The sequence below is a fragment of the Muntiacus reevesi genome, chromosome 1 (assembly GCF_963930625.1).
Source record: "Muntiacus reevesi chromosome 1, mMunRee1.1, whole genome shotgun sequence".
Lineage (NCBI taxonomy): Eukaryota > Metazoa > Chordata > Mammalia > Artiodactyla > Cervidae > Muntiacus > Muntiacus reevesi.
The window spans coordinates 179,541,012-179,555,176 of NC_089249.1; the positions used below are offsets into that span (position 1 = coordinate 179,541,012).

Below are 14,165 nucleotides of genomic sequence, written 5' to 3' on the forward strand. Positions count from 1 at the left end.
TGACTAAAGGCTGCCCACGAGGGGTTGGAGGGAAGATAATATGGGGGATGAGGGAGGGATGGCTGTTTGGAGATGTCGGGGGTAAAGCATCAGAAATGAGAGGCAGATGAGCTGGAAGCCCATGAGAGCTCTAGTGACCCTGAAGGTCAGAGGGTGGAGGACCCATCATGGGTCCCCAGTGTTTGAGGGAGTAGTTCTGAGAGATCTGAAGGGAGAAATGGACACCTCTATTTTTAAACACTGTTGGCTTTGAATACTGGCTCTACATGTTTCAATTCTTTTAATCCTCACAAGGAAATGCTAGAACCTTTTTACAAATGGGAACACTTGGACCAAGGACAGGGGTAACTTCCCACAAAGTCCTCAGGAAGCCAGTAGTAACCCAGTGTTCAACCCAGGTCTTTGGGATACCAGAACCCCCTTCTCTGTGTCTATATGGGCTGAAGGGCTGGGGAGAGTGGAGTGAAGGGAAGTGTGGGTGAACCCAGGGGGAGGAGGGTGGAAGCAGACATCCTCTGGCCTCCAAGTCAGGGCAGGTCTGCGCAGAGGGGCTGCCCCTTGGCCCTCCTTTGCTCCCCTGCACTCTTCCCAGGACCAGGCTTTCACAGGTGCCGTGGTTGAACTTCAGGGCTGAGGAGTGGGAGGTCCCACCTTGAAAGACATCCAGCAGGCAGTGGGTATAGTGTCCAAGGCTCAGGAGAGAGGCTGAAGAGGAACCTAGCTGTCCCAGGATGGGACCCTCTTCCCCAAGGAGGGGACCAGAGAGCAAGAGGCTTCCAGGGAGACAGAAAACATCCAACATGCAGGGTGTAAGGAAAACCAGGAGAGGTTCACATCCTGGTGCACCTGAGTAGAGTGGAAGGTGGCAGACAGAGGGGGGAGAAGTCAGTCTTGCAGTGAGTACAGGTGATTCTTACCAAAGTTGGGCAGTGAGGGAGAAGAGAGAGAATGAAGCTAAGGGGCCCGTGGAGGGGGATGGCCTTGGCTGGACCAGGGCATGGCTGGTAAGGAGATAACCCATGGTGAGCAGACCATTGCCACTGTCCCTGAGTCTTATATTTGTGCCACCCATTTTTGGACTGAAGAGGACCTGAGAAGCCCCTAGACTGATGTGGGTGCTGGAGCAGAAGCACAGACATTCCAGTGCTGCCAGTTGTCAGCACAGCCACAGTGGGATGCCACGTGCTGGCAGGTAAGCCAGCCTGGCCCTGAAATTGACCCTCAGAGATGTGGTGCTTGTCCCAGAGCTGGCTCCTGCCTAGCTCTACCCCTAAATTACTTGCTGTATTGCCTGGACCCCTCTCTTCCTCTCCTTGTGCCTCAGTTTTCCCGTGCATAGCACTGTAACAAGCTGGCAAGCTCTGACGGGCTGTACTTGGGGCTGGACTTTTCACCACAATCATGTCCCTCTAGAGAAGGTAGATGGCAGAAGCCACCTCCCACAAGCTTTATCTCTTGGGGCTTAGACTTTAGAGAGGCTGTTTGTGCCTCTGAACAGTGGGCAGTCACCCCAGGGACAGATGAGGAAGGAGACAATTGCCAGGAAGCTTGGTTGGCCTGCTGTAAGGATCCTGGCTCCTGCCACGGCTGAGACACACATGCCCATCCCAGTTCTTCACTGTCCCTGCTCCTCGGCCCTGAGCCAGAGCCAGGGGTGAACAGAGGTGTGGGAGTGGGGTGGGCATGTGAGTCAGTGCAGGCAGAGCACTGGCCTTAGCTTGGTGCTCTGAGGACTCACACAGGTGTGTCACACACCCAGCATGCTGGAGGCACTGGGTCAGTGTGGCCAAAGGACTCTGCCACCCCACAGCAGTGTCCACGTGACCAGGCACCAGACTGGGCATGAGGCGTAACAAGGGGACTGTCTGGCCATCTCCTTGCTGTGCCATCCCCACCCTGACCCGCAGGCAGTGACAGGCAGCCTAACCAGGGAAGGGGGCTGCAGTCCTGTGCAAGGTAGCGAAGGGAAGATTGGGACCAAGTCCAGCCTGCAGGAGCTTCTCAAGTGTCAGACTTGCAGGGACACAAACATAACATCACAGCCCTGGGTGATAGTGCTCAGTGACCCCAGTGAGGTCCAGCTGGTGGTGTGGGTTCCACTGCTTCCAGCTTGGAGCTTCCTGGAGGGGTCTGCCTTAAAGGCCCAGAGACAGAAAAGTCAGATGGTGATCAAATGAGGCTAGAGTCCTGGGGGCAGGGCGATGGGGTGGAAGAGACAGGAAATGGAGACGCAGGAGCTAGCGGCACACCTGGAAAGGGTGGGTGTGAGCAGGGAGCCACATGGTCAGATTCCCCTGAAGGCATCGCCAGAGGGGCAAGGGCAGACGCAAGGCCCACAACAAGGAGGCTGCGGGTGCGCCCAGGAGATACTCCAGGGAAGGAGGCAGCAGGAGATGGTGGAGAGAGAGGGATGAGTGCCAGTCTCTGGCTGAAGTGGCAGAAAGGGTCACGAAATTGTTTACCAGATGGGGACCCTGAGAAGAGGAGGAGATGGGGGAAGATGAGGCATTCCACTGGGGAGGCAGGGCCTCCAGTCAAAGGCAGGAAGGAAGAAAGTTGGGAGTGTGATATGATAGAGGGAAGTCAGGGAATCCAGGAAAATTAAGCGGGGGCTCAGTCATGAGCAGAAGTTTTTTCCTACATCTAGCTTACACCCTTCCTGCTGCCATATTGGTGTTTCCCCCACCATGCAGATTTCTCTCCACTAGGACCGCGTCTGTGCCCCACATTCCTGAGATATCCCTTGGCGAAGAGGGGTGGGTAGGGAGACGAGTCCAGAGACTCCCACACTCCTTGCACGGACCCCTGAGCAAGACATGGCCAATGTGTCCAGCTGGAGCCAGGGATTCCTGAGTTTCGATCCTTTTCAGACGCTGGCTTCCTCTGGGATCTCCGTTTTCCGGTCACACTAAAGGGAGAAGTCTGGGAGCAGGAAGATGCAGACTTTGGGACTGGCTGCCACTGAGGCTGGGTGTGGCCCAAAACAGGCACAGCCCTGCCTGGCTCCAGTATCCCAGGCCAGCCCCATCTCCGAGGGCTGGATGGGGTGCGGGTGGCCCTGTGAGCACGCACAAGTCAGGGTGGCAAGTGGGGGAGCCCCGCCACGTGGCCAGTGAGGTCAGCATGGGTTCATGGGAAAGGACTTGCTGGCCACAGGAGAGGACATCCTGCCTGCGTTCCCTCTTCCTGCAGCAGGAGCCCGTGGCCCAGATTTAGCAGCACTGGGGGGCCACCTCTGAGCCAGCTGGGCTGTCTGATAACACTGCCCGTCCTGCCGCCACAGAGCAGAGCCCTGACCCCAGAAAGGCCGGGGCAGCTGCCTGGTAAAGCTGGCTGCACCCATGACTGCTGCACCTACTTGGGTGCTCTCCCCCCATCTCACCCCTTGTGGGTACTCAAGCAGCCCACAGTCCCACTCAGCCTTTCCAACACTCCCTGCTTCCAAAAATTGCTTTAGCAGGACCACTCTGAAACACAGATCTGAGCCTTCCTCAGCCCCCCAGCCCCCCTTGGGCTGATGGTACAGGCCCTCCTGCTAGAGGGCCTCCCCCAAGAGGAGCCCGAGTTGCATATCTACCTAGCCTGCACCCACACCTCAACCTCACTGTGTGAGCTTTCTTCTGCTCCACATACATGTGAGAGGCTGCTAAGAATTGCAGGCAGAAGGTGATGCTGCACCAGCTGGGAGGGATTTACTAGGGCAGGAAGAGAGCTTCATTCCCCACCCCTTGTGGGCCCCAGGAACACAGAATCTAAGCTTTAGGGTAGGTTCACAACACGCGCTACCAGTGAGTCCCACCTCAGTCTGAAATGGTTAATCAAATTTCTCCACACAGAGTATGTGAAGATTTTAACCTTGTGATGTAGGCTGTTGTCCCTGTCTTGGAGATTAGTAAAATTAATTAGAAAATTAGAGGAGTGAAATGGCTCATTAGATTGTCAGAGCAGCTTTGAGGGAAGTGACAGGTGTCTGGGGTCTGGTGCCAGATGGCATAAGGGCTGAGGAGCAAGAAGGGGCAGGTATAGCTGGCATATCCATACTCCAGCAAGGTAGGCATGTGGGGTCCTAAATTGCTGACCACCTCGTGGACATTTTCACCTAGATGTCCCAGAGAGCTTTCAAAAACAGCACACTGCTAGACACATTGCTTTCCCCTGGGCCTGCCCCTGGCAGATGAGCCTACTCCCGTGCAGAACCTCTGCTCTTCCATCCCTACCTCCACCTCTGCCCACACGCTGTGCACTGTAATTTTGTCCCCTGGATCCTCAAGCCAGTCAAGAGCAATCCAGGGCCAAGTCCCACGCTGGCGATGCCACCCTGGAAAGGATCTAATCCTTGCATTGAGGAACTGTTGAATGTAATGAGTCAAGCTGCTGCATGAAGCTGTGGAAATGTGCAGAGAGGCTCCCAGGAACCTAAAAATGCAAGCCTAGGGCTGGAGCAGGTACCAGGCAAGTGACAAGGGTGACTAGAGAGTCATATGAGAAGCTGAGATTCCATCTCCAAGTGTCAGAAAGGCAGGAAATGGTTTTAGGTAGAAGAGGAATTCGTGTTCCAGAAGGATCCTCTAACCATTGCGAAAGGCCTGGACCAGTGGGGAGAGGAAAGTGTGGTAACCCGGGGATGGGACACTGAGGCTGGCCAGACAGTCAGATGGTGAGGAAAGGGGCTGAAAAGGACAGTCTGGGAACATCTAGGGGTGGCAGTCAGACTAGAAGACATCTGCTGCTCAGTGGTTGAGCTCTGGGAGTGCAAAGCACTCTGCCAGGGTGGTAGGGAGAGGCACGGAGCAAGCCTGGTGCTTCCAGCCACTCTGCTGTTGATGCTGGTTCTGAGGAGGTGTAGAGTAAACAACAGCTTCCATACTCCTGTCACCCAAAGGTCATCTCTGACTAGTGAGTTAACCTCCATGTCTTAGTTTTTTCATCTGCGAAATGATCAGGATGGTACCCACGTCAGGGGGCTTCCCTTGTGGTTCAGACCGTAAAGAATCTGTCTGCAATGCAGGAGACCTGGGTTCGATCCCTGGGTTGGGAAGATCCCCTGGAGAAGGGAAGGTTTACCCACTTCAGTATTTTTGCTTGGAGAATTCCATGGACCGAGGAACCTGACAGGCTACAGTCCATGGGGTCATAAAGAGCCGGACACGACTGAGTGACTAGCATTTTTACTTTCTTCTTTCAGGGGGGCAATAGAGGGGTGTGGTGTGCACAAGTGTGTAGGCTGTGCTGGCATACGGAAAGTGTTTGCACTTGTTGTCTGTTGTCGTAACAGGATGTATTGGGGTAAGCAGAATTTGAGGGTCAAAGTGAAGGAGCAGAATTTTCACTTCTGTGAGTGCCTGTTTGCCCACAGCCTTGCCAACACTGGGAACTCGCTATCGTTGTTACTCTTGCTCATCTGGGCTCAGGGACACTTCTGTGCCCCCCAGTGGTGGGGATGTGCTAGGTCTCAGGGCTGGGGGCACTTGGCAGGAAGCATCTGGGAAGCAGAGCCCCCTAGGGCTGGAGCTCAGGAGGGCTGCCAGGGAGGCGGGGGCAGCTTAGAGGTGGGCCACCTCTAGGAGGAGGGAGCGCAACTTGAGCAGGGCTCCAGTTAAGGGAGCCTGCCAAGAGCCTAGGGCTCGGCCTGTGACCTGTGGCGCCACTCTGGGCCCTCACTGCCCCACGCTGCACCCCAGCTCCTGGCAGCTCTGCCTGCCTGACAGCCCACAGTCACCAGCGCTCTGCCACGTGGTCCTCTGCGCTCTGCGCCCTCCTCCTGGACCAGCAACTTCTTATTCATTCTACAAAGTCCATTTCAACTCATGCGAACACTCCCTTCCACTGGCAAGACTTTCTCTGACGGCCCCGCAGCCTTGGCAGTGAGCCCCAGGTCGCAGTGAGCGCTCCAGGTGTGTGAGGCACAGCCCTCAGCAGGCAGAGGCAGCAAGGCCCCCAGTCTGCCTCAGCCCGCAGCAGCATATGCTTACCGCGGTTCTTCGTGTGATAGTATGCTGTTAGTGCTCTGTGGTTCTCAGTAATCCTGGGGACAATTCTCACTTCATAGGCGTGGATGGGGGAAGTGACTTGCCCAGGGTCACACAGAGTGACGCGAGAGGGGACACAGCTGCACTCTCAGGCCTCTGAGCCCTCTCTCTGAACAGCCCCTCCCGGCCTAGCCTTCTCAGCCCTGCAGGGCGGCACCCAGACTGCCATCCACGTGGGGGTGGCCGGGGGACGCCAAGGCAGAACACGCCGTGAGCCTTCCCCCAAGGTCAGTGAACAAGCCCGGCCCCAAGAGCGAAGGAAGAGCAGGCTCTCCAGCTTGGCTGAGCCCTGGGGCTGCTGCACAGAGTCCCCGCCTGGCTGTCCCTGGCCCCGGTGCTTCCCCCTCAGCTTGCCTGCAGTCTGCAGGGCCCAGCTGCTCAGGAGACTGTGGATCCGACTAGCAGGACTGCTGTACAGCCCCTCTTACCCACGGGGTGATCATGACAGGGCCTGAAATAAGAAACTGCCAGATGCAAAAACCACTACTGTGAGACAATGCCAGAGGTGGAGTGGCACCCCCAGGCTGGAGCACCATGCTGGCATCATGGGCCTGGGTTGGTGGTGCTGGACCTCAGGACAGAGGTGTGGCCCAGTCACATCCTGGACCTCAGGAGCCATCAGTGATGCAGTCGTTCCCTGTGTGGTAGTTGAGGGCCAGGGGCACTCAGCAGTGGATGCTGGGTGTGGCTGATATCCTGACTGTGTGGCAGAAGTAATGGGAGGTGAAGCTGGCCAGGAAGGGGGCCAGTGGGGCAGGGCAGAGCTCTGGAGGCCGGGCCGAGGGCATTCATAGATCGGGAGGGCCACAAGGAGCCAGGGAAGACATCCTTTGGGCTGAGGGGCAAATTGGAGGCCAGGGAGGAGACTGTCAGGGAGCAGAGAGGTCGGGAGACTGGCACTAGCGGAGGCAATGGGAGAGGAGGAGACGGAGAAGTGTGAGAGCCGAGTCCCAGGCAGGGGTGGGCCTGGACGGGGGCAGACTTTGGCTCCTGCACAGCTGCTGGTTGCCGCTGACCTGGAGCCTGGAGCCTCAGTGTCCTCCCTGCTGGCTGAACTCCCGACCCCTCCCTGCCTCCCAGTAAGTGTAAGGATCAAATAAGGCGATAACTGCTGGGATGTGGTCAGTGTCTAGCCCACCGGCCTTCCCGCCCTCCTGTCTGCCCCTCACCCAGGATCCCGGTGTGCTGCTCTCATACCCGGCACCTGCAGCTGACCCCAGGGCCCCCTGCCCAAGGCTGCTGACAGCACGGGAAAGAGGAGGGATGCACTCTGGCCCCCTGACCTCAGCCTGGCGCCTACCCTGCCTGCTCTGCTCAGGCCAGGGGGCCAGGGCCGCTGGCCAGGGGAAGGAAGAAGCCAGTTCCTGGGCCAGGAACAGGAAGGCAGGGGGACTGCGGCAGAGGCCAGGATGACAGAGCTTCCTGCTTCGGGAAGGGAAGGACAGCGGGGACAGACAACAGCCAGGCAGGAAGGATGCGCCTTCTTTGGGGTTGCATGTGGGGGCTGGGCAGTATGGAGCCTCAGGGCATGGCAGCACAGGCCTGAATCTCCCCCAGCTGCTGAGCAATCTGGGGTATTCATGGTCACCAGGGGACCTGGCCTTTAAAACTGGAATCTTTTACAAGGCACAACAAGGTTTGACAAAGTTTTAACCCAAAGGTTGACTGCAGAGGTTTGTTTAGCCAACCAACCAACCATTCAGTCAGCCATTCATTCATCCTTCTCTCCATCCATCCATTCATCTTTCTACCCATCCCTCCATCTGACTGTCCACCTGTCCTTCCATCTAGCCACCCTTTCTTTTTTCCACATTTCCATCCTTCCATCCATCCATCCTTCCATTCATCCACTCATTTGTCCTTTTGTCCATCTGTCCATTTGTTTATTCATTCAACAAGGATTTACGGAGCCTTGACTCTGTGTCAAGTGCCGTGCTAGGCATGGAGTGGGCTGGAAAAGGGACTGTTTGGGTCCTTACCCCACTGAAACTTATTGTCTAGGAGAGGAAATGGAAAAACATAACTTAAGTAAATAACAAAATTACATATTATGACAAGAAGAAAGAAATAACCAACCAGGATGTTAAGGTGGAGCTTAAAGGAGGACTTAGGTTTTGGGGGTGGGGGGCGCAGAGGTCATGTCTAAGCTGAGGCCTGAAAGTGAGAAGGGCCTGGCTGTGCAAGGCACGTAAGCAGAGGCTGATCAGGAGGAGAGGTGTGTGTAAAACCCTGGGGCAGGAAGGAGCCTGGCGTGAAACAGAGCAGCCTGGGGCCACGGGGGCTGGAAGACAAGAGCAGGAGGTAAGAGTAGACCTGGAGGGTGTGGAAGGGGGCAACGGCCAGGCCACAGCCAGAAGTTTGGAAGTTCCTTGAAGTAGAGTGGAAAGTCCCTGATGAAGTTTAAGCATGATTTTACCCCTTAAAGCTGCAGTTGAGAGAAGGGGGTCTGGGCTGGAGGTAGAGATTTTGTAAGTACTGGGTCAGCCAAAAATTTTGTTTGGGTTTTTCCATACGATCATATGGAATAACCTGAATGAACCTTTTGGCCAACCTAATACACGACCACTTAAGAGTGACAGTATTTGGTGCTGGGCAGAAGGGATGGAAGATGCGGGGAGGGTGAGCTCACAGAAGCCAGCAGAAGAGGGAACAGCCCTGCTCCCTGCCCTGGAGAGCCTCCTGCAGCAGCACAGAGGTCACGGGATACCTTGCCAGTGGTTCCATGAAGTAGAGAAGGAGGCTGCACTCTGTGGGAAGATGAGCAAATGTGAAAGGAAGGAGACAGCAAACAGAATTTTTGCTATGAATGGGAGTAGAAAAGGGGAAGGGAATATAGGATCAAGGAAGTGAGGAGTTTTTGTTTGTTTGTTAGTTTACAAGATGGGAGATGATTGCATAGAGGAAAGTCGGTAACCAGAAAAGAAAGAAATGATCTGCAGAGGTTGGATCCCCAGCATGCTGGAGGGCTTGGCCTGGGGAGCAGGAATGTCAGAGATGAGGGTGTGGGGAGGGTGTGGGACTTGAATGTGGGAAGATGAGAGGTCTCCATCTAATGGCTCTCCTTCATTAGTGCTGAGAGGGAAGGAGGAGGGACTGCCCTGGGCTTCAGCCCGAGGGTCGCTTAGGCTTTGCCGACAGGAGAGAGAGGGGAAGCAGCATAGACCTCGGGCTTTGTGCTGCGTGCTGAGCCTCTGAGGGACGTGGGCACTGGGGCTGGGGAATCAGTCAGGGGCAAGGGAGCATTCAGAATGATGGGCTGTGGGCCACGCAGTGCCAAAAGAGGGGTGGGGCCAGGAAGAGGCGGCAGTGCAGAGGGGTTCCTGGCCAGGACGTTTTGATGAGGTTGAAGGACTTAGCAGTGGTGAAACTTAGCAGGAGACAGAGGAGGCAAAGAGAGAAGTACAGGAAAGTAGGCACTCGATGATGACACAGCTTCTGGTGGGGACCAAAACCAGGGTATGCCCAGGAAGTGAGGGGCTGAAGGGAGGAGGGAGAACAATAGAGATGAGGACCGTGAAGGCCAGGGTGCTGGTGACTCAGTGCTGTGGCTGCCGAAGTTTGGAGAAATGGCCTGGATTGAGGTGGGGGGACCTGAAGAGCCAGGAGCAGAGAATGAGGGGAAGTGACCAGGACAGGACTGATGACAGCTTTAGTGGGGAGTGGGTGGTGCTGCTGGAAAAGGGGAAGTGACCACAAGGAGTTCTCTGACGTGTGCAATGGGGAGCAGTAACCACCCCAGGGGCAGTGGTGTCCTCAGAAATGCAGATTTCAGTTAAGGCAGGAAGGATGGAGGAGGTCAGCGATGTGTACAGTGAAGACTACTGCTCACTCAGGGTCCAGCAGAAGTGGGGTTGCAGAATCCGGCATGTGGCTCTAAAGGAGAGGCTCTCAGATGGGTGAGAGGGTCGGCAAGCATTATGGATGAACCTCCTGTTTAGCATAGCGATTCAGATGCTTCCTTTGGTGATATGATAGCCTCTAGGGAGGAAGCTCCTACAGGCTCCATACCCCATATAGCCACTCAACTCACCCATGCTTCCACATATCATCCATTCATTCATCTGGTAATCCTTCATCCATCCTACCATTCTTGAATTTGTTGTTGTTCAGTCACCAAATCACGTCCGTCTCTGCAACCCCATGGACTGTAGCACATCAGTCCTCCCTGTCCCTCAACAATCTCCCAGTTTGCCCACGTATTCTTGAATACATATCCTCAATTTGGGGTGTGTACCTCTTTTGTCCGAAGGTTAGGAAGATGAATAAAATGCAGTCTCTGTTCAGATGTGACCGGAAAACTATGATTTAGTCTAGTAAGTGTTCTAGCATCATGAGCCTAGGAGCCAGCACTGCCTAAGTGTCTCCTGAGTGCCCCTTATAGAAGGACTTGTGAATTAGAACCTAAAGAGGGACAGCCACAGCAGGGAGGGAAGTACAAATGTCCAGGGTGAAAGAATGAACACAGAGACTTCAAGATGAAGTCTGGCACTCGGGGACAACAGTGAGAAGCCTGCCTCTCAGATGTCTCGAGAGTTAAAGCCGGAGAGAAGAGGCGTGGGCAGGAGGGACGGGCCTGGGCTCTCCCCACTTTATCTTGGAAGGAACGGAGAGCTGCCAAAGGAAGCTGGGCTGATGACTGCACAAGCCCTAGTGCCAAGGGCATGCCCTGGAGGAGCGTCTCAGGGAAGGAAGGGCACCCTAGCTTGGCCTTCCCAGGGGCCCCAGAACGCTACAGCCCTCACAATGGCGTACAAATGACCCAGGGCAAACAGGTCCTGGCCGCTGCCCGTCTCCTCTGGTGCCCAAACACCAGCCTCAGGCCCGACCCCCAAGTGGTCCACTAGGGAGCTGGTTCTGTCATCCCTTCATATGTCCAAACCCAAGTCTATCATCCCTGCCCCTCCTCCGCTTCTGTAGCTCAGAAGCCAGTTTGTAGAGTGGCTTTATTCACATTCCACTGCCTGGAAAATCCCACTTCTCTTTGAAAATCCACCTTAGCGGTGTCCTCCTGGCATTCACTCCCAGCCCCTCACCACCAGAAGGAATCCTCCCCACTGTGGGGCCTCTCCACCAGAGCAGCCCCAGGACTAGGTGAGGAGCTGTGATGGGGAGCCGGAACCCACCCTGGGAAGGAATGGACCTGCTACTTTCCCACCTGGGGACCCCAGGGCTGAGTGCCAGGAGGGGGTGCACTGGCTTCAAGCTAAGAAGAGACTGCATGGTGGTCCCAGCAGCTGGCCATGCAGTCCAGCTGGAGGGCCTCAGGTTCCCTGGCTGGACTAGACACTAGTTGGATTAGATGCTCAGTGAGGCCGTCTGCCGCTAACCAGTGGTGGTGTGGTACGTAGAGTAGTCTGGCCAGTGGGAGGCCAGGCCCTGGCAGCTATCAGGCCCATGTGATGCTGAAATGAGATCTTGGTATGCAGAGTGGGCCATCCTGTGCTGCTTTCTAGGGCAGTTTGGGGTCAGGGTGATGTAGAACCAACTATAGTGGGGATTCCTCCAAGGTCTGCCTCCCACAGTTAGCTGCCAGGGCAAGACTCTAGGCCTCAGGAAGCTGAACTGGGCAGGGCAGGGGAACTGGACCTGTGGGACTGGGGCCTAGGGCAGGGCAGCGGGCTGTGCCCCCCGGGAGGACAGGGACTCGGGGGAGGGACAGAACACAGCCCTGGGCCTCCAGCCACACAGTCCTCACTTCCTGTTGTCTCAGGATGGTCCTGGCAGGATGCATCTGCCAGAGTTCTAGGCCCAGACCTCCCCTAGGGCCTGCTCCCACCCTCCTCCAGGATCATACACACAAATACACAAGTTCACGTGCACACACGCACAGACATGTCAATGACACACATGCACGAAATCACACACACACAGCACTCATCATCAGTCCTCTAAACACAGATCTGTGCCCACAGACACCTAGGCACACAGAGACAGCACACATGCACACACATGTGTACACACGCATGCGACTCTCTCCTGCTGGGAGGAGGAGGGAGACTGAGAAGCTGCGTGGGCAGCAGGGCCCAGGTCCTGGAGGGTCACAGGTCAGTGTTTAACCAGGCAAGGCAGTTCTTTGTGTGGGGGTTAGACCTGTTGGAATAATGGAGGGACGGAGGCAGGGGAGGCAGGGAGAGGGGAGCACGGGCAGCCAGAAGGTCCCTTGGGGGCAAAGAGAGACCGATGGAACCAAGCCCATGTGGGACAGACTCCGCGGGGTGCAGAAGAGGGCAGGGTCACAGGAAGAGTCCCAGGGAGAGACAAGGCCTCAGTCCGGGGCATGTCTGGGGGTCTGCGCTGTGCAGTGGCTGGGGGGTCTTAACGCCGAGGAAATGTACTTCAGGCTTCACCTAAGGTGAAGATGTCTTGGGCCGTATCCGTCCTGCTCCCGGCTGAAGGGCTAGGCAGCACCTGCCCTGCGGAGGGGCCCGCCAGCACCAGATCCATATCATCACGTGAACTTATGACCCAGTCCACGCTAACCCTATCTCCCAACCCAGGCCTGGCCAGTGGCTACTCCATGACCCCGCCAACCCTGAACATCACGGAAGAGACATATGTCATCAATTCCAGTGACAGCCTGTCCATCTCCTGCAGGTATTCAGCCCTCACCCAGGGGGGCTTGGGCCTGGGTCCCTCCTACCTAGCAGGCCAAGGAGCCTACAGAAGGCGGAGGCAATGGTGGCAGAGGGCTCAGAAGGCAGCACCCCAACCCCAAGGCAGAGAGGCCTCAAGGCTTAGGGTGCTCCCAAGCAGCTTCAGTGTTGGTTCTTGGAGGCACAGACCATCCCCAGCCCTGTAGACGCAGGCACCCTGCACCCTACCCCGTTTCACCCATACCCACCCCTCACAGTCTCCTACAGACCACAGGTCTCTCACCCTGCCATCCTTCCTTGAGTCAACCCGTACTGGCCTGGGCCACCCCATGCCCACCCCCAGGTTATCCTACACGAATGCTCGGCTGCCTGCGCCCACAGTCAGCCACCCTTCACTGGCCCCAGACCCCCTACACAGACTGCCAAGCTGTGATCTTCCCTTCAGCCCCAGCCACAATCTGAGGCTCAGGCTTTTCTGAAGGACAGCCTGCCAAATGCAGGCCCAGGCGCCATGCAGAGGCCCCAGGGGACTCAGGGGTTCCCCGCCCTGTGTTCATGGTGTGTGCCCGAGTGCTGGTCTGCCCTGACCTCTGAGCGAGATGGGCTATGAGCCAGGCGGGGCCTCTGAGAGGCTCCACAGGGACTGTCCCCCAGGGCTGCGGCCCGGGCCTCTCTTGATGTCCTGCCTCCTTCACCAGGGGGCAGCACCCCCTGGAGTGGGCCTGGCCCGGGGCTCAGGCTGTGCCAGTGCCAGAGGAGAAGGGCGGTGAGGACACGGGGACCGTGCAAGACTGTGAAGGCACAGATGCCCGGCCCTACTGCAAGCTTCTGCGGCTGCAGGAGGCCCACGCCAACGACACAGGCAGCTACCGCTGCCACTATAAGTACATCAAGGCCCGCATTGAGGGCACCACTGCGGCCAGCACCTACGTATTCGTGAGAGGTGAGGGAGCCCAGAACCCACCCCCAAGGGCACTCAGGAGCCATGGGCAGGGTCCCGGGTCCTCAAGAGGGGGCTGGCATCTGCGGCTGCAACCCCAGCCTTGGGACCCTGGGGGAGCAGGGGCTGCCCTGCGGCCCCACACCTGGGCAGCCTCCCTGAGCTCTGCCCGCCCCTCCCTGGCCCCGTCTCCTCTCTTCAGACTGGCAGCAGCCATTCATCAACAAGCCAGACACGCTCCTGGTCAACAGGAAGGACTCCATGTGGGTGCCCTGCCGGGTGTCCATCCCCGGCCTGAACGTCACACTGCGCTCGGTACAGCCCCGCCCGTCTCCACCCTCGATCCGGCCCTCCGGCCCTGTCCCTGGGGAAACAGCCAAGGGGCAGGGGTGGCTGGGCCCTGACAGCCCCTGCGTCCCTACAGCAAAGCACAGCACTGCAACCTGATGGACAGGAGGTGGTGTGGGACGACCGCCGGGGCATGCGGGTGCCCACCCCTCTGCTGCGCGACGCTCTGTACCTGCAGTGTGAGACCACCCAGGGCGGCCAGGCCTTCCTGTCCAACCCCTTCGTTGTGCACATCACAGGTAGGGGGCTGCCCAG

At 57.1% G+C, this 14,165-nt stretch overlaps 1 protein-coding gene across 5 annotated transcripts in view; it reads left to right on the top strand.

The window, feature by feature from the left end:
* FLT4 (fms related receptor tyrosine kinase 4) overlaps positions 1-14,165 on the top strand; it is a 40,611-nt gene that overhangs the window by 896 nt on the left and 25,550 nt on the right. For all 5 annotated transcript variants that reach the window (XR_010662472.1, XM_065931216.1, XM_065931236.1 and 2 more), the window contains exons 2-5: positions 12,527-12,623; positions 13,321-13,565; positions 13,765-13,877; positions 13,987-14,149. Coding sequence is in view for 4 of the 5 variants with exons in the window: in XM_065931216.1 (XP_065787288.1) it covers positions 12,527-12,623; positions 13,321-13,565; positions 13,765-13,877; positions 13,987-14,149 (618 nt within the window). In the remaining variant the exon portion in view is untranslated. The remainder of the gene's footprint in view (positions 1-12,526; positions 12,624-13,320; positions 13,566-13,764; positions 13,878-13,986; positions 14,150-14,165) is intronic.